The sequence below is a fragment of the Cyprinus carpio genome, chromosome B4 (assembly GCF_018340385.1).
Source record: "Cyprinus carpio isolate SPL01 chromosome B4, ASM1834038v1, whole genome shotgun sequence".
NCBI lineage: Eukaryota > Metazoa > Chordata > Actinopteri > Cypriniformes > Cyprinidae > Cyprinus > Cyprinus carpio.
The window spans coordinates 3,450,554-3,477,066 of record NC_056600.1 but is presented as its reverse complement, the minus strand read 5'-3'; the positions used below and the strand labels follow the sequence as shown (position 1 = coordinate 3,477,066).

General features: G+C 36.7%; 1 protein-coding gene across 3 annotated transcripts in view; it reads left to right on the top strand.

Moving 5' to 3' along the window:
* The window catches only part of LOC109062765 (pleckstrin homology domain-containing family A member 5-like), a 59,697-nt gene that overhangs the window by 3,400 nt on the left and 29,784 nt on the right, over positions 1-26,513 (top strand). Inside the window, exon 4 of one of the 3 annotated variants that reach the window (XM_042721636.1) lies at positions 7,398-7,809. The exons of 1 other annotated variant lie outside the window; for it this stretch is intronic. In XM_042721636.1, the coding sequence (XP_042577570.1) occupies positions 7,398-7,794 (397 nt within the window). In that variant the 3' untranslated portion in view covers positions 7,795-7,809. Of the gene's footprint in view, positions 1-289; positions 4,676-7,397; positions 7,810-26,513 lie in introns of those variants that run through there. One more of the 3 variants, XM_042721637.1, reaches the window with a different exon arrangement.

The following is a 26,513-nucleotide window of genomic DNA, read 5'->3' as shown; positions in this document are numbered from 1 at the left end:
TTTAGATGCATGCACATACATAAACAAATAGTTATATTCAGAGTTTAAAGAGACTTTTTTTTCTTTAGTGATGCAATTTTCATTTTTGTGAAAACAAAAACTATGATTGGTGGATCTCTTTTCTGGATTAATATCTTGTGCAATTCTGCACCTGAAATTTTTTATTTATTTTCTTTGGCTTCTACAGAATGTTGTTTGCATTATCACTAAATATCAGTTTCTCTATGGACACACTGAATGGGATATTTACTTCCGGAGCACTGCCAACGAACCCTTTTTCTTTCTCCAGTGCTCTTTGAAAAGGAAGATGAGGAATAATTGAGATGACCTGTGGTCTACTTCTGGAGCGGCGTGTGAAGCAGAGGTTGTGCTGGCCGTCGCAGCGATTGAAAGGCCTCTGTTGTAGTGTGGCTAGCTGGAGACGGCTTCTCTTTTTTTCTGCTTTTGCTTGGCAGCTGTTGCAGCGTCTTGGGAATGCTGCAAAATAAACAGCTCATGAAGACACTCATGTTGGTCATTAGTTTCCGCCTACTGCCTAACAGGCCGCAGATTGGGCAGCGCGACAAGAGGCGGAGGATGAGCTCCCTCCCTGTGTCTCGCTCATGCCTTGTGTTGCAAATTAAAGGGGGAATGCGGTGAAATAACACACTCCAAAGAGCGGCAGAGGTTACTCTCAACGAGAGTGCATCTAACTGGATGGAATAACCTTTTATGTGATGTAATTTAAGTGTACTTGTTTTAGAGATGCAGTCTGACTGTTTTTTTTCTGGGGTGTTTCTAACTGGAGTGGGAAATAAATGGAGCGATGTGTGAAGAGAGGGGAATGTTGCAAAGGTCACTTATTCAGCTGTGGCGTGCTCTTTCCGAATGTGCTGTTTTGTGTTTGTGTGTGCATCTGTTCGTGTTGTGTAGATGTTAGATGGGTCATAGCAACACTGGCTTAACCAGTGACCGTCTGTTTGTTTGAACAATGGCAGATGAAATAGACTTCTGTTTAGTGTCCCTATAGGGATTGGAATGACTTGACCCTTTAACCTTTTCACACAAAAGTTAAGAATATTCAAACGGATTTTTTAAAAATGTCAGCATGTTTAGAATGTACAACATTCCATTTCCATGGCGATGCATCAAGTTTGTCACATGCTGTCACTTTGCTGTCACAGTTGGGTTCCGGAAGTAAAATCCCAATCATTTTCTCCATAGAGGAATTGATGTTTAACAATAATTTACGAACTAAACACAGACCTACTTGAAGCTATAAGGTTAATTAATAGTAAATGCATTTGTTAACGCCCTTTAACTCGCATTATTTATAATAAATGGTGTTTAACAGTTGAATTTCTGGTGAAAAACTACATTACCCATGATTCTACAATGCAACCTGACTGTATCTGTTATAAACTGTAGGTTTTGGTGGATGTGATTGAAAAGTGAACAAAAGGAAGGCATGGACAGTATCCAATCAAAACATCACTCATTCCGCTGCAGGTGTTTCCACCTCGGCAGGGATGCTGTTGAATGAAATGCCTCTAATGGTCCTCACATGTTTAGCTGTCGCTGTGTGAGCGTTTGCTCGTTTCCAGAGCAGCAGTAACGTGAGATGCTGTGGTTTTAGGACAGTTAAGTGGGTCGATGGATGGGTGGAGTGGGTTCACAGTGATGAAAAGCTTCCTAATGCTTCCTATGACTGTCGAATCATGTGGGGCCCGCTTCCCTCTCTCGCTTTCTCTCGCTCGCTCATTCTGAGAGCCATGTGGCTAGAAGAAATGGTGTGAAAGGGTAAATGACGCTTGGCCCTCTGATTGTTTTGACACAAGAGCCAGGCGCTGACAGCTCAGTTCATCGCTCAAGTTATTCCAGTGCAAAATAACAGAATTTGGCTTTGACTGCATATAAACGTTTCTTCGACTGCTCTAATTGGATAAAGCAACTCCTTTTGGACTGAAATGGTTCTGGTGCTCATCTAAAAAATCGGCTCTCGTTTTGACAGACTTGTGGGTTGAGAGATAATGTGGCTATGTTTCTACATGACCTGATCTTAAACAAACATGGCTCATCATTGCAGTCTTTGAGTTTTAGTTGAAGTAATCATGTTTTAATTTCTAATTTGATTGAATTCTCTTATTGCTGTCCAAACTGGCTTTGATTCAACACTTGGAATTTATTTAAAAGTTACAATTAAAATAAATAAACCAGGTGAAGTTGTTTTGCAGCTTATTCATCTGAATGGCGCCAAGTTGTGCTTTTCCAGTCTCGACGGCTTTGTTGATTATAACTGGAGCGATCTGTTTAATTTAGTATTATCAGACACGCAATGTTTTTCTTTTTTTCTTCTTCTTAGTTTGCAACCAGTTTACAAAATTGCCCATTGCAGAGCCAATTTTTCCAGTACAGAAATGTATTTTAATCATTGGAAACTAGTGATGCTCTAAAATGAATTTGGCCAGTTCTGTTAATGTTATAATAAATTTTGGTGATTACATTTTATCTATTTACTGTGACTCATCTGTAATGAGATATAGATCAATTTTAACAAGCTGTTGTTTGATAAATATGAAAAAGAAAAAAAAAAGTATAATTTCTTACTCAATTGCTTTTTCTCTGTTGAAGTTTATGCAGTATTTTCAGCCAGCTGTTATGGTCTGTCTCCTCTAGTTTTTAGCTGGAAATTTTCTCACCTAACCAGTTGGTTTAAGACGTTAGTCACTGAGAAGCTAATCTTTCTGGCCCAGACACTAATGATGCACACACACACACACACACACACACACACACACACACACACACACACACACACACAAAATGCAGCACTGAAACTGGAATTATTAAATTTATAATTAGTGTTTGTTTGGAAAAAACAATCAATTCTGCTAATGGCATAATAGTAGACTCTGAAATGAGATATTGACATGATATTGACTATTTTTAACAAGCTGTTATATAATAAATATGCTAATATACAGAAAATTGAACAATTGTGTTGTTAAAAACAGAACAATTTCACATGCATGCTGCTTTTTCTCCATTTCTCTATTATGCAATATTTTCATCAAAATGCTATGATATGTTTTCTATAGTTTTGGCCGCAAATTTATTTACTTGTTATGCACCAAAATCAAACATTATGGCTGACACTGAAAGATTGGCTTTATTTTGATTTTATATTGCACTTAACATACACCAATTAGTGTGACTCTACATGAGATATTGATATTTTAAACAAGCTGTAAACATGATTATATGATAAAACCTGAATAGTTTTACATGCATGCTGCTTTTTCTCCAGGCTTAAATGTCCGTTAGGCAATAAAAGTGTTCAGTCCATTTTTTTTCTTGCTTTTAGTCATATTTTTGATGCATCCCTCTTGTAAACATAAGGAAGACAAGCTTTATGATTGGGCACCAGAACCATCCATCGGGTAACCAGAAAACTCATTCTTGGTAAAAGTTGCATTAAAGATCTACAATAAAGAATCCAATGTCCAGTTCAGTTCCTCCCAGGTTTGTAAGAAGGCCCTTGGGTTGTAGCATTTAGCTTGGTGACAGCACCATTCCAGATGCCAGTGGATGGGTTACTCAGCTGTTAGACACTTAATATCGGCTTCGGATGATTTGTATAAGTGGGCTGCTAAATGAATGGGTAGATGGCAGCTTGGGAGATGATGGAGTGCTCATTAATTCATAGTCAGTGGCCGGACGCTCTCCGCAGCTTCAGATTTTGCTGACGCAGAGCCATGATTCATTTCTCAGATGGGGTCAGGATAGACGTTTAAACGGATGGATCAGTGCTCCTCTGACTTGGGCAACCAAGCGTGGCTTTCTGGGTCAGCCCACCGGCTATGCGGTGCAACCGGGCCACACGTTTCTCTGAGATTTTAACAAGATGCCAGCGGCGATCGTTCGCTCACAGTACTCATTAGACAACAAGAACGTGGCTCAGGTCTTGCGCTCAGTGTGCGCATTGTGCCGCCGGTGCCTGGATCTCTTTGTTGTTAGTGCTTGACTGTGATCGAGCAGGTGATGCAGACGTTTTCCCAGCGTTTCCTCGCCACATGTGGCCCCTTCCTGCAGCACAACCCGTTTTATCTCGCTCTCCTGCTCAGCGCGTCCTGCAGCGTGATTCAATAGCACCGGCCGCCCATCCTTCTCCTGACGGACACGCCAATAGATTCACTTATCCACCGTTTTGACGACACTATCATTTGTCTAGGCAATTCACGACTGCTTCGGGTTTTTTTCCTTAAGGCAAGATGCTACAGGCAAAAACATTGGTCAGTTTTGAGATTTTGCTTCCATAACATCTTTAGGCTAGTGTAAAGAAAGCATTTAAAATACACATTTTGAAGTGTTTATCATTGCACTTTATCTGTTTGCATCTGTAGGTTTCAATTACAGTAAAACGTTTTCTTAAAATGAGTTTTCATCTCCTCTTCAGCATCACATACACCAGCCTAAACAGTTTTATTCCTCTCTATATTCTGAAGGTTTTTTACTGAGGGGTTTGTTGATATGTCATTTGCATGAGACTGTATGTATTTAACATGTATTTAACAATATAATGTGAAAAAAGTGTGTTTTTTTCTGGCTGTTGACAGTACTTTCTGATTGATTGAATGATTAAAAAAAGAGATACCCAATATCCTTCTGTAAAAACCTTTAATTTAATGTCAACAAAATTAAACAAGAATTTTGAACCTGGCTTTATCCAATGTTCAGATTTATTTTCTGGGAGCATGTGAAAATTAGTGAATTTTTAATTAGATTACATTTATTAAACATAACATTTCTGAAAGCATGTAATGCAAAATTTAATGTCTTAACTACTATATATATATATATATTTTTAGATTACATTTATTAAACATAACATTTCTGAAAGCATGTAATGCAAATTTTTAAAAAAAAAAATGTAATACTTAATCTGAAAGGTAGGGAACTTGGTAAAGCTTTTGGCACTTGTTATGGGAACACCAAAAAACAAAAACATGGACTTGATTCAAAAAGTTTAAATGGTCCTGAAGGAAATAGTCAAGCTTGTAATGGATGGGAAGCGAATTTATTGTAGTGGAAATGTTTGGTACTGCGTATAAACAGGTTCTTTTTTTTGCACAATTTAAATCTCAAATTTGGAACACAACTTGTTAAAATTTTTGCCTTTGATTTTGCATGCTGTTTTTGTGTAACACGTGTTGGAAAATATATATTTCATATAAAATAAATATTAAAATAGTATTTTTGTGCATGTCTCCTAATAAGCTTCAAGGTTTTGGTTCAAGGTTTCATTTTCAGGTCTATATTCAAAAAGGTAACAAATGCATCGTAACTATCCATAAATATAATTTAGTACTATCAATAAAATAAAAATATTTTCAACTTAAATATAATACATTCATTTCACTGGGGGGACAAAATTGGTAATTTTTGACCACCACGCAAGCAGTTAATGTGCTGTGATTAATTAACTGGGTAAGTGTGGTTATCAGTTGGTTATCAGTTTACCCCTATTCACCTTTATTGGTCTTGCCTTAATAGCATTTCTGGGCTCTTGGCACTCACTGGCACTCTTCGATCCTGCATGTTCACATCATTCCTGATGTCATTGGACTCTACTCTCCCAGGCTGTGACCGCATTAAGCAAATACACATCAAACAGCTGCTGCTTTTGTACCGACGCATGAATGAGGGGTTTTGTATGTTAGTTTAGTGCCTTGCCACAAAATACAAAGATCGTGTTTATTTTAACTCACATTTTGCCAGCGGTTCTTTTGGAAGATCTTCCTGCACTTCTGATGTAGATCTTTATTTGTGTTATTGTTTTAGTTGCACATTTCTATACAGGTGTGCAATAGATTTGTAGGATGCAATTGAAGAAAATAAGAGATAGTAGATGCATCCAACAACTGACTAGTCAATTATTGAGGTCTACTGCTGAGTTCGATATTTTCAGTGGGGGTATGTTGAAAGGGAGACTCAATTCTCATACAATTGAGGCGTGCTGCTTCTTTGAGTGTTTCTGTTGCATGCTAATAGGCTTTTAAAGCAGCGGCGCTACGACCGCTTGTGTACAAAACAACACCTTCAACCATGTATTTCAAAACAGTCACAGTCGTGCTTCAGGTTTGCCTGCTGCGATCAATGTCCTCGTGATTATGTAGAATCTGCAGGTTTATTAGAGAGGTGATGTGGGGAAATTAAAGGCCAGTATTTTTCTGGAGTCTGGTGCTGTTTGTTCACGGCGTGTGACTCATTTCCAAGCGAGTTTGCAGAAAGAAAGGCTTAATAAACTGCTGGATGTTGGAAACTACTTATTTTGTAGTAAGTCCAAGCATAAGAGGTATTTCTCTTACATGAGGACTTTGATAGTTTTGTGCAATACAAGTTTATAGTTATTAAGCCTAGATCGTATCTCTTTTGAAAGGCTGGTATAAGTGACCGCTTAATTATAACTTCTCAATGTTCATTTTAACAGTTCTTTTGTTTGCTTTAGACATACTTTTGACGGATATTAATCAGTGTTTTGTCATTTCATGTTTACTCATTTTAGTCAATTTAATCTGGTTAAAATTGCATCTAAATTTAGTCAACAAAAAATGTTTTAGTTGACGAAAAGGAGCAAACATAAACCAAATAATTCAATTTATTTACGACAATATTGGTAACACTTTACTTAAAACCTTTATGTATAATACATTATAAAGGTGTTCATAATCTAGGTTGTAATGCATTGTATTTTTCACAAGTAATTGTAACCAAAGATAAATTGCATTATAATAAATGAAGGTTTGTTTGTCATATGTTTTAATGCATATTGCATAATACATAAATTAATATCATTATAACTGTATTATAACTGTGGTTAAAAGTATTCATGAGATAATATAATGCATTATAAGGTGCATTACAAGACATAATTAATGCATTAAAAATAAATTTGGAATGCATTATATTTCAAGCCTTTACCAAATATTTATATTATTTTTTTATATTTATTTTCATATTTATATTAATGGTTTAAAGTCAGGCATTATTGATTTACATTGGATTATTCTGGACAAAAATGTTGGAAAATATTATCTTGAGGCATTCATTTTGTTGTCAACAGTATGCTTATTTAATTATTATGTCATCATTGTTTATTAAATCAAGAAATATGTCATTAACAAATATTTAATTTAAATGACAAACAGTGTAGTAGCCACTCAGATGATCCACTGACAAGTTGTTTATGATATAAATAAGCAGGCTGATAGCCGTGATCCCTATAAATGCAGAAACACACCCCTAAATGTTTCTCGCTTGCAGTATCGTAATGTCTTTTAGTAACATCCTGCATGTCCAGCCGTATAATTGGCTGTTTCTGACCGTCCTCCATTCGTCTGTTTGTGTAATCTGTGCAGAGTATCGCAAATGATGGAGGGCTGCAGCGTTTGGGTTTTGGGAGTCCCAGTACTTTTTACTAGTCTCTTCACATCTTCTCTCTTCAGCAAGCCGTCCTGTCATGACATTCCCATTTTGTTGTCTTTGCGCTGTGATAAGAGCACACTCGCTGATGCCGACGGTAGAGATGTGCTGTCTGATGGCTGTTATCAGATTCGTGAGGAAAGGCTGAGGAGAAAATGGAACAGCTACCGTGATATTGAACAAATTCAAGGTGCTATCAGTGTGAAGGCTAGAATTAAAACTATAGCATGTTTAGTAGGTGTTGTGATTCTCACAATATTCCTTCCATCTATCCATCCTTTTTTTATTTTATTTTTTTATATTTTATTTATTATTTATTGTATTATTTTTTAATTTTATTTTTAATTTCTTTTTCCTTTTTAACTGAATGCATTTTTTCTCCTCATTACTTTTTCTTATTCTTATATAACAACAATTTTCTTATTGTTTTTTCTTTCATTTTCTTCTTTAATTTTTTTATTGTATTTTTAATTTTTGTATCATTTATTCATTTTAAAATAGTTTGTCTTATTTGTTTTTTCTTTCATTTTTCTCTTTTTATTTTATTTTATTTATGTGTGCATTCACAAAATTTGACATTTTCTTATTAAGAATGATTTAAAATTTTTTAAAATGTATTTATTTTTTTGCATTATAACATCAGTTGTATCTTAATCGTTCTGTAGCACACAGTAGACCCATTTACTGTGCTGTGCTTTCCAAATAAAATTAGAATCATTGCTTTTGTCTGGCACAGTGCATTTCTCTGTATTCCCTGTACTAACATATTTATGTCCTCTGGCGTTTTATTATACATTTGTAAACAGGCTTCTGAAAGCAGTAGAAGATAGCGTGCATGGACATCCAATGACATAATTTAGTTGCTTAGTGGTATTTCAACAACAGTTTTATTTTTAATAACAAGCAAGATTTACAACCCGAGCGGTGAGCATTCAGGTTATTCACACGCCTGTGTCTGTTTAAGCCAAGAACCAGTTTCTAACAGGAAGGCGTGGAAAGGTCAACCTGAACCAGTAGCGACATCATTAATCTAATTGACTCCGCAGAAGTATATTAATTTGCACCTGATGCTTTTAATTTGTCTTTCAGAGCCTAAACCAAACAAATGTATCACATTAATCCTCATCACGGTCGGATCAGCGAATGTCTCTCGTGAATTGTCGAACACTTCACAGATTGAACCAGACAATGGAGGCGGCTGACCTTGAGTGACCTCAGCGGGTGCCACAGCCTCCCTCGGTCCACCAGTCCCACGGCTCTATTGCCGGGACGTACAGAACATTTCACGCTATTCGACTTGGACTCTGTCCTGAGAGAGATAAGAATACGGTGAAAGGTGCATGAAAGGGCCATGAGACTAAGAGAGATACAGTATCAAGTCTAGCTCTGTCTCTCTTAGCCGCAGTGAAACATTCTTCACGGTGACTTAGTGTCGAGTCAGACTGGTGCAGAAGATGTTGCTTTTCTCTGAGGACTGTCCTCACAGCAATGCTTTTGTTGCAGGATCTTGCAAATGTGGTGTTTATCAGAATAGTTCACCCAAAAATGAAAATTCTGTCATTTATACACCGTCATACCGCTTTTCTTCTTTTGTAGAACATAAAAGGGGTTTGAATGTTTAAATATGGCACGTCATGGCTGGTTTGAGATCAGTGGAGATCGATTAGGAGAACTGACTTTTTCATAGGAATCATATGACCATGAAGCAATTTGAAAGACTTGTAATATAGTGCATATGTGCTCCATTTATAATACATTTAAGTGCTTTTATTGTCGTTTTTTGGAGCTCAACATCAATTCGTATTTACTTTTGTGGAAAAGAGAAGGCAGTACATTCTGCAAAATACTTTCTTTTGCCTTTTACAAAAGATAGAAAAATTTACAGGTTTGGAGTAAATAATGACAGTTTTAATTTTTCAGTGGTTGATTGTTCAATTTTCTATTCTATGTTTGTTTTCTGATTAAGCCTCAATAATAAGGAAGGATATGAGCCAATGAGAGTTTTGTTGGCTTTGTAGATTAGTTTTTATACCTTGCAAACTTAAATGTTTGGTTTTCTGTGATGTAATCCAAATCATAATTTCAAATTCTGCTCATTTGTCATCATGAATGTGATCTTGGTTTTGTCAAAAAGTGAAAATTGCCTAAAAAGGCTTGGGGAGCATCATTTGGCAAAGCATGTAATGTTTTGCAATAAAACACAAATTGCAATGAATAATCTGTATATTTTCTTTTTGTAAAGGGAAAACAATTGGGAACTGAAATATATCAAGTGGATATAACAAATAAATAGTTCAGAAAGTGTTTAAAATTCTTTCTTTTTTGGTGTGGCATGTAAAATCATTGCCAGGGCGAGTAAAAACATCTGGCTGAAAAAAATCTGCATTGAGCCCTGCTTACGGAGTGTTTCTTTCTTGTGTGAGACCTTAAATGTGAATTTTGAATTGGGTAGCATGTAAAACGATCCTCTTCAAAACATCTGTCTCACTTGGGTTGTGGTCTGGCGTAATTCACCGCCACTCCCAAGATAAGTTGGCTGCCCTCTGATCCAAAGGAAGATGGGGTGGATGCCAAAAGAATCAGAGTAATGTGTTTCCTGTTCCTGATGTGTAGCGCGAGAGCTCTCACGATAACGGATGTCGTATTTCCAAACAATCTATATTCATGCTGCTTGTATTTTCAGCTCTTTTTCTCTCATGCAGCCATTGAAATGGCTGCCAGCTGGCGGTTTAAAAAGGATGAAAATTAAATTTTTGCTCCCTTTTACAATGAACACTAAAGCACAGTTTTGGCCGCCGACCAATCTTCTAGTAGAAACCAATACGTATGATCAGAGGATACTAACAGCGGCTGTGGTATCAGGAAGCATTGATCCAGGAGGCCCAATCGACAGCCAAACGGAAACTCTGCCACTGTTTATTCTAGTTCAACCCACAAATCAAGTCTGACTCCATGAAAACCTTGTTCGAAGACATTAGCATTCACCAAATGCACACACTATATCCCAAAGCATCTGGTTTATCTGCAGCTGAAATTGACTTTCTTCTTCTCGAGATGCCCAGCCAGGCCATGTTCACTGACCTGAGCTTTCACATCTCATATTGGACGCCCTCTTGGTTTCCACAGGGACCCGAGGATCAACTGTAATTAAGTACAGCCTCTCTGTAGCTGCTTTGTACAGGTTTCTGTACTCTGAAGAAGTTCAGTCGAAAATCTCCTACATTACGTCTATTGCCGTTATGTGAGTCAGAGCAGACTGCATAAATGTCAGGATAATTGACTGTTGTGTCAAGCTGATGATGTAATCAGCTGTGAAATTTTAATCTGCCTAATAAGCGCCTCTGCATGGAGAGTCTTGCGAACGCTACACCTTTCTCTGTTCCCTTTATGACTGTTCTTGTTAAAGGGATAGTTTATCCAAAAATGAAAATTCTGTCATTAATTACTCACCCTCATGTCGTTCCAGATCTGTAAGACCTTCGTTCATCTTTTGGAACACAAATTAAGATATTTTTGAAGAAGTTTGAGTGATTTCTGACACGCAACTGACACGTTCAAGGCCCAGAAAGGTAGTGAGGACATTGTTAAAATAGTCCATGTGTCATCAGTGGTTCAACCTAAATTTTATAAAAGCTACAAAAATACTTTTTGTGTGCAAAGAAAACAAAAATATCATCACATGGACTATTTAAAGGATGTCCTTACTACCTTTCTGAGTCTTGAACATGGTATTTACATTGCTATCTATGCAGAGTCAGAAAGCTCATGGATTTCATCAAAAAGATCTTAATTTATGTTCTGAAGATGAACAAAGGTCTTATGGCGTTCAAATGACTTGAGGGAGAGTAAACAATGACAGAGTTTTCATTTTTGGGTGAAGTATCCTTTTAACCCTTGAGTGAACCTGTTTGATGAGTGAACCTGTACCATCTCGTTCAACCGACAGCAAAGAATGGGATGAAACCCACGGCCACTGCAAAACAAAACCAGCTCCAGGATCTTTTCCAGAGGACAACAAATCTCTCTGCCAGAACTCGCACATGACCTCACAGCAGAGTCATGCGCCTACCGCAGCAAAACAGCTGATGCAGACCGAGTCCGTTTTGGCTGGCTTTAATGTCAAGCACTTCCCTCCCACTTCCAGATTTCCAACTAGTCCCCTCTTCTAGTAATTCTCACCACTTCCTGTTTGGTACTCCATTCCCATCGGACTGTAATAACGAGAGAAGCCAACTGAGGCATATTTGTGGGTTCCAGCACATACAAGAGGATGCATTAGCTGTGATGCAGCTATCCATGTGAGACTCATAAATTTCTCCGGAAGGCATTCTTCCAGCTCCGAGTAATAGATTGCATCCAATCAGTTGGCCTGCTCCAGAGAATGCCATTGTGTTTATTTTTGCCAGTGCTGAAGAACAGGCAAAGGATAGATGGGTAACGGAATATACAGCAAGGATTAGATGATCAGGGGATGTTGGCCGATTTATGGATTCATAATCCCAATGTTGGCAACAAGGTTTTTTAGCTTTGTATGGGAATTTTGTGATGCTCTCAATTGCCAGTGTATCTGCTGGCACCAAAAACCAGAAATTCGTAGGATTGTCGTCCTCTGCAGCTGAAAAGCCTGAGTGTGACCACTGTCACTGCATGCACTGTTTTGAATCCAAAATGCCATTCTCTAATCTGAGAATAAAAATGAGTCCCAGCTCATCCAATAAATCGGACCTCTTTTGCATGCTTGAGAAACATGCAATCCTTCAACTCAACATACTCATCGGTAGATGAAGCAAACAGTCAAATCTTTTGATTCCAATCTTAAAGTGTTTTCCCAGAAAAAAAGGAATGTCCCATCGTAACGCCGCCTCTGAGCTTGACAAATGTGGCCACTCTGACATTAATCTCTCCTAGTAGATAATCCCATGCTTAATCCAGTCTTTGCAGTATGCAGAGGGTGGCATGATAGCACCATTTACTGACCCACAGCCCTGGTTGTCCAACACTACGACAGCTTTTGCATTCACAGGAGTGGTGTGGACACGACCTCGGCGCTAATATGAAGCAGATGTGCTGGTAAGGTGGTGTGGAGGCATGATGTTTTAATTGCATTGAGGTCTAGTAGATTGCTGTGAGCTCGGCATGAATGTGCACTGTATTTGCGGTGATCTCCTTAAGACGTTCTGCTAGGTTGATGGATGGCGATGTGGTCTTTTGTGGCCTCACTTGTTTAAAATAAAATCTAAACTTGGTAGCTCGGTCTGTTGCCGGTAGCTCAAATTCTTGACTCTAATGAAGTGTTCATGGAGAGTTGCTGCTCCTTTAAACTGGAGTAATGAGATTTGCTGAATTACTGTCTTAATCACGGACCGAATGGCAAATAGGGGAGGAGATGTTTATAATGATGTGATTTACAGCTTTTTCACGAACCCCCGTCTGTCTTTCCAACCCCCTTTTCCATTTACCCTCAACATTTTTTTTTCTACTTGATTTAATTAGAATTTTCAGGCTACAAGAATTGCTGTCAGGTTGTGGTTGAACAACAAATTAGAGGGAGTGTGCTAGATGCCTACATCTCTGATGAGCATGAGAAGCTTCAAGGTCATGCTAACACTTGACAGATCTCACTTTGGAGCTGCTTGGTGTTTGCTAAGATGTTCTGCATGGGTATTGCTTGGACATTGCTAGTTGCTTATACTTTAAAAATACTTTCTTAAAAATGTAATACTTAGTAATAGAGGTGCTTTTGCATTTCTAAACTAAACCAGTCTTTTAGTAAGAGTACAGTAAGTTTCACAAACCTGAAATATACAAAATGTCATTTTGAGAGAGACATCACTGAAAGTATAAGTTGATTAATTAAAACAGTGGTCCTCAACCACGTTCCTGGAGGCCCCCCAACACTGAAGGTTTTCCATGTCTCCTTAATAAAACACACCTGATTCAGATCATCAGCTCATTAGTAGAGACTCCAAGACCTGAAATGTGTGTGTCAGACAAAGGAGAGATGCAAAATGTGGAGTGTTGGGGGGCCTCAAGGAACGAGGTTGGGAACCACTGAATTAAAAGAACCGACCTAAAGAGTCAATTGTTCAGAAATTGGACTCTTCTTATTGCTCTTGCTTGTTGTTTTTGCATGCAGCCTGCATTGACATGTGTGGTTCTTTTTATCCTACCAAATTCAATTTGAACCTTAAGTAAAACATCTCTTCTTTCTCGGTGTAGATCTGGAGAAAAGTATTGCAGGAAAGTCTGTATAAAATAGTGAGCCATGCCCTCGGGTGATTTTTAGATTATTTACGCAGCAAGTTGTGAAACCTAAACTACTTTTAAGCTAAGTTGGCTCTGGCATATGCATAAGTCTTAGACGTGCTGTGAATCGCTGTGTGTAGTTACTCTGATAAATTATGTTGAATAGTGGAGCACGTACTCACCTGGAGGCTCTCCAGAGGTCTGTCAGATCTTCCTAACTCTTGAATTACCCCAAAACTTCCACACACACCCACAGTCCCCCTGTTCATCCAGGGGATGACTCATTCTCCCCGTGGCACCATGCAATGACCTCACCTCCAGCGGAGAACATCATCAAAGCACGTGTATGGAACCCCAGTAACGATTCCCGCTTAAATGTTTCACCACGTGCACTGCGCCGGCCTCATTAAAGCACATCAGATCTGCGCCCAGCGCCGTCTCGCCTAGTCTTGCCAAGCGCTGCACTGCATATTAACGTCGCGACTACAAAACACCATTTACCCAAGAAGTTTTGCCAAGCAAGACCAGTTCCACCATGACCACGCTGTGTCACGAAGCCAATGGGGTCACGGTCTGGATTAGCATGTTTCTCTTTTGCATTAACAGCCAAACAAGAAGAAGAGGGGATGCTGGTGGATGGGACATGTCATTTCTGTGTTAATCTGATCTGAATCTCTCACGTTCTCTATCCCACACTAAACGCTTATGTGATTACTTTAAAGGGCTGTAGAGTCAGTGCACCAGCAGATTTGCAGGCCTAGCATATGTGACAGTGGTTTACAGGCAATTTGCATGGTACGATGTTGCGTTGTTCATGTAAACCTTCTCCCGGTTTGAAAGTTTGAGTAGTATCAGCAATATTGCATTGCTAGCATGCTGCAATGGACTCTCATAGCTCAAACAAAAAGCTGGGCAGTGTTCAGTCGTTTGATGTGGTAATTGCCACCATACTTTCATTTGGCTCTCAGAAAATGCCACTAAGTGAGGTGACCCTGACTTCCCTGAGCTGTAACACTGATTCAGTTTGCAGTGATCCGTAAGGTGTGTTCTGGCTCTGATGTCCATTTGCCTTGCACCATGTTAGTCAGTATATTAAACGGCTAGTCTGCTGTTGCATGTTCAAACACTTTGCTGTCACACAGGAAGAAGTCTGGATGAAATCTCAGTCAGTTTTTTTCTTTGAGGCCTTGCTTCACACTAGGCTTCTTTTGCCCTATTAATAATTCACCTGCCAGTTTTTATAATCATCCTGCATAGTTAAATGCCTCTTAGAGACATAAAACATGGATGTTGCTCTTAAAAGTAGGGTGGTCCTTAATCAGGAATGGCTGTATGAATTTGTAAAACCAGTCTGGAGTAATAGGTGTCTACAGTTGTAATGTGGCTGGTTTGCGGTGAGATGCGTTGCTGTAGTTAAGGATTGACTCATCTGTGAGTGGCAGGGTCAACAGCATGAGGTCTCTTTTGGTTAGGTGTAGTGAATCACTAATAGTTAAGCCTTAAGGAGAAGACATATCTGTTATTGCAGAATAAACTATTAGCTTACTTTGTCTGTTGTTATTATTATGATACACTGAAGTATAGTACAGTATGTACAGGTGGTGGTGATAAGTGACTATCTATGGGGTAGTCTTTGAATCATTTATTCGATTGATTTGTTCAAAAATACTGACACTGAGAGAATAAGAGAATAATTGAATGATTCATTCAGCTCATTTGTTCATGATTGGACTTTGAATTAATGGCCACGTTCACACAGCAGTAGAATACTGTTGTCAGTCCTGTTTTTGAGTCCTTAATATGGTAACGTTCACACAAAGTTTGGTTATTTACGGGCATGACAACCGTATTCTGTAACTGAACTCACACCTGTAAATTTTCAGGATTCACAGCCACATTCTCGGAACACACACAGAACACAAGTTTCGGTAACTTACAGTGATGGAGAAATGAACTGCGTGTCATCTGAATGTTTGCCATCTTTGATTTTACTTTGATCACTATGGTTACTAGTAAGGAATACGGTCTTGACTCCCATTGCACGTTCATACAGACAGTATTATAAACACAACTGTAAGCTGCTGTGTGAACGGGACATTTCGAGACTCACACCTGTAAAGAAAATGCGGTTGTCAATCCCAAAAACTGACAGTATGAACATTACCAATAAGTGCTTTGTATTTTTTCTATGAGTCATTGAATCATTCATTAAACCAGTTTGTTTAACACCACCAATTCATTCAGACTGTAGCTGGATTCAAAACAGCATGCTAGCTTTTTGAATACAAAAATATTGAGTTGTATGCTTCTCCAGTCATTGCAGGTGCTGTGTCTTTTGTATATATGTGTGCATGTGTAAACAGGCATGTTGTTGTTCGACAGCAGATCTTGTGGTTCCTCCAGACGATCCTCTGCTAATGCGCAGCTCAGTCCTGGACTGTCTTGCACTAATGAGGTTACCTAACGTGCTAAACCCATTTGGTGCGAGGTGATAAAAGCGGATAGAAAAGAGGATGAGCAGAGCACAGGAGCCGATGGACAACCTGGGCTTGGTTCAGGGCCAGAAATCCTCCTGCTGGACGGTTTGTGGAGGGAGGCCCAGTCTGTTAGCAGAATCAAGCCTTTGTCATTAAACGCTCTCCGCGGGGTCAAATTTAACAGCATTTTACTTGTGAAATGCTTTTGGGGCTCCTTAATGCATTTATATTTAACACTGTTTTAATTGTTTAAATGAGAGCCACTTAGCTGCCCATTAAGCTGGAAATGTCAGTGTCAAATATGTCAGTTGCAATATATTTGATCATGGTGATGGAGATAAATAAACACATCTCTTAATTTGTATCCACTGATGCAGTAAATCAAGTCAGTCTAACCAGTGATTGCTTTGCAGGGTTAGTTGCATTTTCTGCCCGTTTTGTTGCTACAGTTGTTTAATATCTTCATTTATGAAAATGCTTTTGATAAATAATGAGATTGTCATTATTGCCAGATTGTCTTTTTATGAGCACAATAATTGTCTAAGATAAAGTGTTAGCCTAATAGGCCTAAAAAATAAATTAGGAAGGAGTCAGAGAATCGGAAAGCCACTGTGAGCAGATAATGTTGTTTGCAATGGCAAGGTCTGTTTTTGGCAATCACAAGGTCTGTTTTGAATGTAGAAAATCAAACACTCTCTCTTTGACCTTAACTAGCTAGTCTTGTTGACCTGATGGTCTGTGCTATTGTGTTCATGTCTGAGCCTATAACCTTGGTTGTATTGTTTGCCTGTTTGCTTTAAATATTGGGCCTGTCTTCAACTTAGCATGCATTTATAGCTTTACTCTGAAAACGAGGGCAATTGATTATAAAAAGAGCAATTTTGCGCATCAAGGCAATATGAGTGAAATATCACATTTATTTATTTATTGACATTTTTGTCTATATTTTGTATTATTATTTTATTTTTTATTTTATCTGTATTTTAATTTTATCTATTATCAGTATTTTTAAGTTGAATGAAAACAATTTATGAAACCAAAAAAAAAAAAAAAAATGTATGTAGCCTGCATATTTCTGTGACATGATCTAAAATAAAATGTATTTATTTATGCAACTCGAAATACATCCGGCTGTATTTTTCCCCCAACTTTTTTTTTTTTTGGACACACCAAACATTTTGTGGTGGAAATGATTGTCAAAATGTGTCTAAAAATTAACATAGTTTTCACACAAATGCCGAAACCATCAATTTATTTTTCCTATTATTATTATTAATGTCTGGGGTTTGGGACAAAGGTAAAGCAATAAAATCTGTACGTAACAGGCTTTTGATATATTAATGATGACAGGTGTTGCAAAAAGTTTCCAGAGCAGTTTTAATGTGACCTTAGAAGGAAGGAAGGAAGGAAGGAAGGAAGGAAGGAAGGAAGGATTGTTTATTTATTTGTTTTAATAATAAAGTCCACCCCTTAGGCATAATATTAGACATAGTTGAAGAAAGACCTGTGTTTTGTTGCATGCTTGACTGCTGGAAATGAGATCTGCTTGAAGAACTATGCCAACTAAGGAAAAGTTAATTACCTTTTCACCAAAGCAGCAGTTTTAATAGTCAGTGGAAACAGTCCCTGTTAGCTGATTTTCCTGAAATGAGTCGAAAAGACATCAGCTTTTGCGGTGACAAAAATAATTGTGAAATCTCAGGCAGAAATGGAGCAGAGATAATTTTAGCGCTAAGCAAAGTCACCTGACCACCGCGACTCTGGGGAGCTTATTACAGCGAAAGCGTAACACTTACAGATGATTGTCAGAAATACAAATAACAGAACAGAGCTACGAGCTGCAAGCTTAAACCTTCCAGAGCCGTTGCCAGCGGCATGCGTCTGACATTAGGCTTTTTTATGATGCATACTGCAGTGGAGTTCACTGACGATACCAAGGTTTCAATAGTCGACAGTAAAACTGCACAATTCCCAATATAAACTTTAATATCTCAGCATAATCAAACATGCTATTGAGCATTGCTTGCTTTAAAAAGTAACCAAAAAAAGTTAACAAAGTGAGTGGTTTTCTCTTTTTCTTGTAGGTACTGTTGTGGTTAATATGTTTAATATTACTATTATTATTTAATTAAAATAGTATTGGTGTTGAGTATTGTGTGAATTCACAGGTGTTATTAATAATATTAATAATAATTATTATAATGAATTATTATTAGTAGTAGTAGAAATAGTAGTAGTAGTAGTATTTTAATATTTTTTTTATTAATTTTATTTTAATATTTTTTTTGTGTTTACTGTTCTTTTATTATTTAAATTGTATTATTAATCTCATATTCAATATTCAATTTAACCTTGGTGTAGATATCGTTTTACGGTAGTAATAATAATAATAATAATAATAATAATAATAATTTTTATTACTATAATTATTATTTAATATAATTTTTAAATTGTTCATGTTATTATTCTGTTATTTATTATTTTTTATTGTTATTTGCTGTGGCTTCTAAATGTTATTTAAAATCATGCAGTTTCACTGGCATTGGTGTTTGCTGAACAATAATAATAATAATAATTTTATTTATTTATTTTTTATTTTATTTTATTCTGTTATATTTTTTTAATTAACTTTTTCTTGTGATTATTGTTCAATTGTTATTTTAATGTTATTATTTATTTAACTTTTTATTTTATTTTATTTTCATACAGATACGTTTGATATCTGATTGCTAACGACTCTTTCAAGTTCAAGCTCAGACCCACCAGTTTCCTTTCCATTTTCCCCATTTTCTCTCTTCCTCCCACACACTGTCTGCCGCTCGTCTCCTCAGTCCTGGCCCGAACACATGGGGTTGTATATTTTGGCCCAGATTGTTCGCGATCGCTCCAGTGGTGTACGTCGCTCGAGTGTCGCGGCGGGGAGCCTTAAGCACAAGCGTTGCCTTCAAATGCACTCAATAAACACAGAGGCCAGTTTCAAACCAATAAAGCCTCTCGCATCCGAGGCATCTTTGATTTCTAGCTCGCCACAGCTAGATTGAGAAATTCCTCCTTTAATCTGCTTTTACTAGATAAAGGCCAGCATTTGTCTTTAGGAAGCCGTATTCTGCGAGATGCTTTCTCAAAGGGCTTCGTTCTAATGATCTCATCAATGCGCTCTTTTGTTGCGTCTGGTGCTGCAGTGTGTAGCGTTTGCATGCGTTTTCCCTTCAGGCTTTCTGTGGAAGTTTTGATGCCGTGTTTAATGAGCGTGTGCTTGTGCGTGTGGGTGAAGTTTAAAGCGTGTGCATCTTTACGCTGTAATAACCAGAGGCAAGGACGCCACAGATCCCCAGATTAAAAGCCTTTTAGATGGATCTGCATGTCGGATGATTTTTAAACTGCGAGATCAACCTGTGGTCAGACCACTGGGGCTGAATATCCACTCATTCACGGGCCAGTGGCGTCTCAAGCACTCAAAACTTGCTTGCGGTTAAAGTAGCCTTGTTTATGTCATTCATGCACCTTCCTGGTCTTATTGTGCACTGTTTATCCATGCATTCAAATAAAAAAACTGTCTGTGGTGAATCAGAGATGTATGTGATGTTTTAAAGTAATCATTAGGCTTGTTTAAATGTTTAAAGTAATCATTAGGCTACTCATCTGACTAAGAGAATCAGTTCTAACAAGCAAGTTTCAACCACAGTTTATAATGTGTTTGGATTCTGTTCACATGAAATTAAATGCTAAAGACTAAAACCTGACACCAAAAGACATTTTTAGTACCTAAGTGAAAAGAACTGCTGTTAATTTGCTGTTATTTTGGATTTGCTAGATATCTTGCTGCTTCCTTGAAATGTAGGCGGTAGGGCTACATGATTTGGGAAAAAAATCCAAGTGAGATTTTCTTAAAAATGTTCCAGGTTTTCTGTGCTTGTTTGCAGGGCTACACAAATTATATTATTATTATTATTATTATTATTACAAAAAACTATTAAACTATAAGATATATTACTACTGTAAATCCACTAAAAAGTATATTTAAAAAAAATATAATATACATTTAAAAATAAATTAAATACAAATTTATAAAATGTACTTTTATCTCGTCATTTTTATTTTTAAGGGTCTTAACGCTTACTTTTTTTGTGAAACAACATGCAGTATTTATATTTTTATTTTACTTTATTTATTTTATTATTTTTTATTTTAATCTTGCAGCCCTAGTAGATGGTGTGATTGTTATTTGAATTTATTTAACTTAATTAATTTTTTTATTTTTATTTTTATTTTGCAATCGAAAGCCGTGACAAAATAAATGCTTGACCTTTAGAATTAAACATGTGGACAAAATGTAAATAAGAGATTTAGATGCATCTGCATCTCGTCCTTTATAAAACACAATTCTCAGCTTAATCACAATTATCGAGGGAAATAACCACAACTTCACTCACCCGCAGTCAGATCTATTAAACATCATTCACCCTTTTCAACCCTTGTTTCTTCTGTCTTTGTGTGCTAATGAGCCTGTGATAGTCCGGCAGGCGGTGGCATGTTCAGGATAGGGATGGTCAGGAGGGTTGACTGGGCGATTAGTGAGAGTGAGTTGTTTTTGGAGGAGTCAGTTCTGGGAGAGGGTGTTGACCCATAACGGTTTAGCAAAAACTAGTAACTCTAGAAGAGTCTGTTCGCCGCCTACCACTGAATCAATGTGCTTTCGTAATATTCATCGCTTACCATATTTCGAGACACATTCCCATTATTGTTTTTTTTTTTTTTTTCGGCTGTAGAAGCTTGTTTAGTAAGCAACATGTAGGTTTCTGTTAAACACCATCCTAGCTTAGCACAATCACAAGGCTTTTCAGGGTCCTATGAAATCAGTTTTTTTCTTTTTTTATGGTTTTTATGGATTTTTATTCTTTTTTTTTATGGTTTATGGTTAAATTACATATTAATATTTAAAAAGCATTTCTAATCAACTGAAACTTTACCAACTTATTTTTGATGATTTTTTTTACATTTAATTAATTAATTTATTTTATTAATTTGTTCAGAATTTATTTTATTTTTTCTGGATTCTTTTTTCAGTTTTAAATCAAATATTAGTACATTCAAATAATAATAATACGTTTTTATTATTACTTTGTACAATAAAATGTACGTATAAATGTATTTTTTGTCATATTTTAAAGGGGTCATATGATGCGATTTCAAATTGTCCTTTCTCTTTGGAGTGTTACAAGCTCTTGGTGAATAAAGAAGATCTTTAAAGTTACAAAGACTAAAGTCTCAAATCCAAAGAGATATTCTTTATAAAAGTTAAGACTCGTCCACGCCCCCCTGAAATTTCTCGTTCTAACACGCCCCCACATGTCTACGTCACTATGTGGGAAGATTTGCATAACGCCGCCCAGATGTTCAAGCAAAGAAAGAAGGCGTACCTTTTATTCTCGTTGTAGTAAAGTGTGCCGCTGCCGCCGTGTCGTGTAGACGCTGTGTGTTTCACTGTGAAAGCGAAACTACTTTGTTTGGCCTTCCAAAAGTGGACGATATCCGCTTCGTCATGCCTGGGGCTGATCTGTGGGTCGCTGAGGAAATATATCAACTTTGCACTGTGGATCGCAGAATCGGCTTTCACCGTGGACGAAGTGGAGTCCAGCCCAGGGTCGTCACATGTGGTTGCTGCAAGACCAACGGACGCTCCTACGTAGAATACGCCTGCCGCACTGTTCTCAAGCCGGCCGCGGCTCACTCACGGCCGCGATGTGTGACGCTGTTTTGTTGGGAAAGCGAAACTACTTTGTTTGGCCTTCCAAAAGAAGACACGACTATCATGTTTATAATGGGTTTTATGTTTTTGTCTTGTCGCTCCGTCTGGACAAGGCTTCACAGTATGTTAAGGGGCGTAACATTTCCTTTACACGCTTGAGGCATTCGGCCAATCACAACGCGCTGGATAGCTGGCCAATCACAGCACACCACGCTTTTGAGAGCGATGAGCATTGTAAAAATTTATGCTTTTCAGAAGGCGGGGCATAGAGGAGAAACAATAATGTATAGTATGTGGAAAATAATGTGTTTTTTTTACCTTAAACCGCATAAATACATTGCATTACACCAAATACACAAAATAATGTTCTTTTTAGCAGCATCATATGACCCCTTTAAAGCTAAACCAAATTTTTGCTTCTGAAGTTTAGATTCTGTCCATGTTTTCCGAATCATAGGGCCCCAGCTTCTTCTTAGTGGTTTAGACTAGTCAAATGTGAAGATATGGATGTGTTTTAGCCCACATGCAGTCTTAAGCCTCATTTCGGAGTGCTTTCTGATTCACAAAGACAAAGTCTGTGGTCGTCTCTCTCTCTCGGGGCTGGCGAGCTGTCAGTTGCAGTTCTGTGACTAAAAGGCTGTTTACAAGAGCTGAATTTAGCCTGATTAAAGCATGTCCATGTGCTGAAGAAGCCGTTTGCCTCCAGGCCAGAGCTGTTGTTGCGTTTGAGGACAGATAAGAGCAGTAATATTCAGCCTGTGTCGTATTACGCCTCACTGAAAGCACTGACGGCTCGTAATGCCACCTAAACGCTGTCATTTTATAACACTCCAGAAGTTGTAAACCAACACTATCATTGTCAGACTTTACTTGTACATGAATAGCGACTGAGCCGTCTTTCCTTTTGGCTGTATTCCTGGTGTTGGGAAAGTGGCACACGGCGGGGAGTCTGGACAGGAAATGACCTCACTCCACCTCTGGATGTATGCGCACTCCTGACTCAGTCAAGTGAAACACAAGCTCTTTGTTTACCAAGGCCTCCGCCTCATTCATAACCTCTCTCATCTTTCACCTTCGTTTCTTTAGCATCGTTTCATTTCTGACGCCCTTTGTCCTGTTGTTGTTGTGTCTTGTCTTATGTATGTTGTGTCTTGGTTTATCTGTCACAGTTGACTGCGAACTAGGTATCCAGTAGACTCACAAAGCTTATTCATAGATAGGAAAATATGCACCAGCAGCTTTACACAGAAAGATAAACCGATTTATGCACAAATTCTGTGTTGTTGAAGTCTAATTTAAAGCAAATGATACTTTGACATACATACTGTTTTATTTAATTACAATGAATTTACACAAAAATTACAAAATGTATTTTTGAGTCCACAGAAAACAATTACACACACAAAACTATTTTACAAACTATTTTTTAAACTCTAATAGCATGCAAAAAAATTTAAGGGCAGTCAAAATAAACATAAAATGCTTATCAAATATATATTTTTAAAAATTAATTTGGAATGAAGTTTTAATTTTTACTAACATTAATTGTAAATTTAAAAAAATACATAAAATAAATTTAATAAAACTGTAAATGGAACAGTAACTATATGCAATTAAAATTATTTTAAAATGTAATTTATTAATGACATTTTTTAGATTTATAATAATATTTTAATTGGAATAATTTAACATTAATGTTTTAAAATTAAAAAAATATACATTTTAGATTTGTGAGATTTTACATTTAAAATATTCAGTTGTTGGACACAAATACTTAAGTAATTGTTTACGCACATCAGCTGTCAGACATAAATACTGAAATAATAGGTTATGCATATTGTTTTTTTGGACACATAAATACTGAAATAATCGGCTATGCATATCGGTTGTCGACACACAAATACAAAAATAATAAGTTATGCTTATTGGCTATTGGATACAAATACTGAAATCGTATGCATATCGGTTGTCAACACACAAATACTGAAATAAACGGTTATGCATATTCGTAATTGGACACATAAGTACTGAAATAATCAGTTATGCATATCGGTTGTTGAGAAACAAATACTGAAATAATTGGTTATGCATATTAGTTGTTGACAAACAAATACAGAAATAATCGGTTATGCATATTGTATATTGGCTGCATGAATAATAAAATAATTGGTTATGCATATTAGTTGTTGGACACATACTGAAATGGATTGGTTATGCATATCGGTTGTCAGTCATATAAATACTGAAATAATACTGATCACTTGGCAGATGGCTGGTTTTGGCTGCGAGTTGTGTTTTTGTCTCCTGATAGTAAGCACTGGATGAGTTTGAGGTGAAGACTGTGGAAAGGGCTGGACTTTGGACTCACACACCTCTCTGATTTTCATCTTAAGCCAATGCACACTCGTGCTTCCAGCACAGCAAACAAACCATAATGATACAATCGGTTCATTTCATGCTCCTGAGTTTCTAACCTACTTCTGCTGAAAGTCTGAAGTCCCTGGGCTCTGGTCTAGCCCTATACGTTGGCATTCAGCGCGCATGTATTTGTGTATTCATTATCACAATAGTCCAACCTAATTCTGCTCGTATTTTAAAGTTATTTAAAGTTGCATGCTGTGAGACTCGCCTCTAGCCTGCCTGCAATAACAAGCTAATGGAAATCTCCATGAGATGCAGGTGTGTTAAAGAAAGTCCATCTGGAGCAGTTGTGTGTGCGGCCAGTTTTTACCAAATAAAGGAAGAAGAAGTTTGATTTTCAATACAGGCCAAAAAAAAATCTAAATTTGTTGTGTTGCACAAAGTTTCAGGGTTCCCAAAGGCCCCAAAATTTGTTGTCATTATTATTATTATTTTATTATTTACTGAAGGATTTTTTTTAAAAAGTCACAATTTTACTGATTTCCATAGAAGTTTTTTGGCCCTGAAATTTCCTAATATTTCTATGCCTAGAAATGGAAATCAGTGAAATTGTGGAAATTGTGAAATGTCTGCTGCAAATAAAATTTTTTAAAATGTAAAAAATAAATAAATAATAATAATAAAAATAGTGAAATTATTTGTAGTATTTACTAGTGCTGTCAATTGATTTAAAAAAAAATTTAAAAATTAATAATAGATTAATTATTTGTAGTATTTGTTAGTTTTTTCGTTTTATTTAATTAATTGAGTTTAGATATTTTTAAACGCGTTAAACTGAAGAAATGATCGCCTGCATTAACATGCTAATTTTGACACCACTAGTATTTACCCATTTTTTTAGATGTAGTATTAAATGTAAAGTTACAAATTAAGTATAATATTTATACTTAAATTATTAAAAAATATATGATATTTTTGGTATAAATATGGTATATAGCAAAATGTGTTTGTACTGAATCAGTCATTTATCCATTGTATCAACAATCCAGCGCTTTTTTTTTAAATTACAGAAAAATTTAATGTATGCGAATTGCACAATTATAAGATTTATACTAACAATTCTTTTAGGTTACCTATTTGTATGGATTCTCATTCAATTGGTATACAGCAGAATGTGTTTGTACAGAATCAGTCATTTACCCTTTTTCTCAGCAATCCCACCCTATATTTTTTATATGTGAAAAGTTCTTTAATATTAAAAATAAGATACAAATAATACAGTTATAATAGATGCAAATAATACAGTTATAATCATTGTAATTCTTCAGCATTTTTTCTATAATATGTTTTAAATAAAAAGGTCAGTTTAAAAGGTCAAAAGGTCGTATGTGTTTCTTTGACCCGTCAAACACTCTTGTATACGGTCTCAGCTGATGGACTGTATGCTGCTGTGCTGGTGGCTTTGCTGATACTGCCGATTGTTTTTGTCCTTTAGCGCTGAGCTGTCAGCAGTAATGGGAGCTGAGTGTGGATGTAAGAGTTAATGGGCTGCTCCTCGCTCTGAAGAAGCAGCTGTTTTGATTATAGTTATTGAACATGCCATTAGTCTCGGAATGGAAGCCACACACCGTCCTGTTAGTTTGGGGTCAGATGAGGAGAACACTGTTTACCTATGCAGGCTCCCAGGTGTGCTCACACAAACGTACATGCTAATACACTTATAATGAACATTAGGATGGTTGAGAAGCCGTCCAACAACGGACAAAGCAATTTATGAACTTGATGAGTTATTTTCCCTTTTATTCATTTTCATTGTATTTTTTAATCCATTTTTATTGGTGTATTTATTTAATTTAATATTTGATGGTAATAATGGGGATACATATAAAAATGTAAAGTGTCGGTTTTTGACTTACAGTATTAATAAAATGGTAAAAAATGGTATCAGCATGATAAAAGTCCAATAAGTTGTATCTTTAAAAGGAATTTCCTTATATGCTAAAATCTTTAGATTAAAATGCCTTTGTTCTTTTTGTAATTTTTTTTAATTTAACTAAAATATTTTATACTTTATTTGTTTGAAATAATAAGAATTATAAAAATAATAAGAAAAATAAATAATAAAAAATTATTTTATTATTTTTAAATCTATGTACATGTGAAAGATGGTCTTTTTGCCTATTGTTTTGTGTGTTTCATGTATTTTGTTTTATTTTATA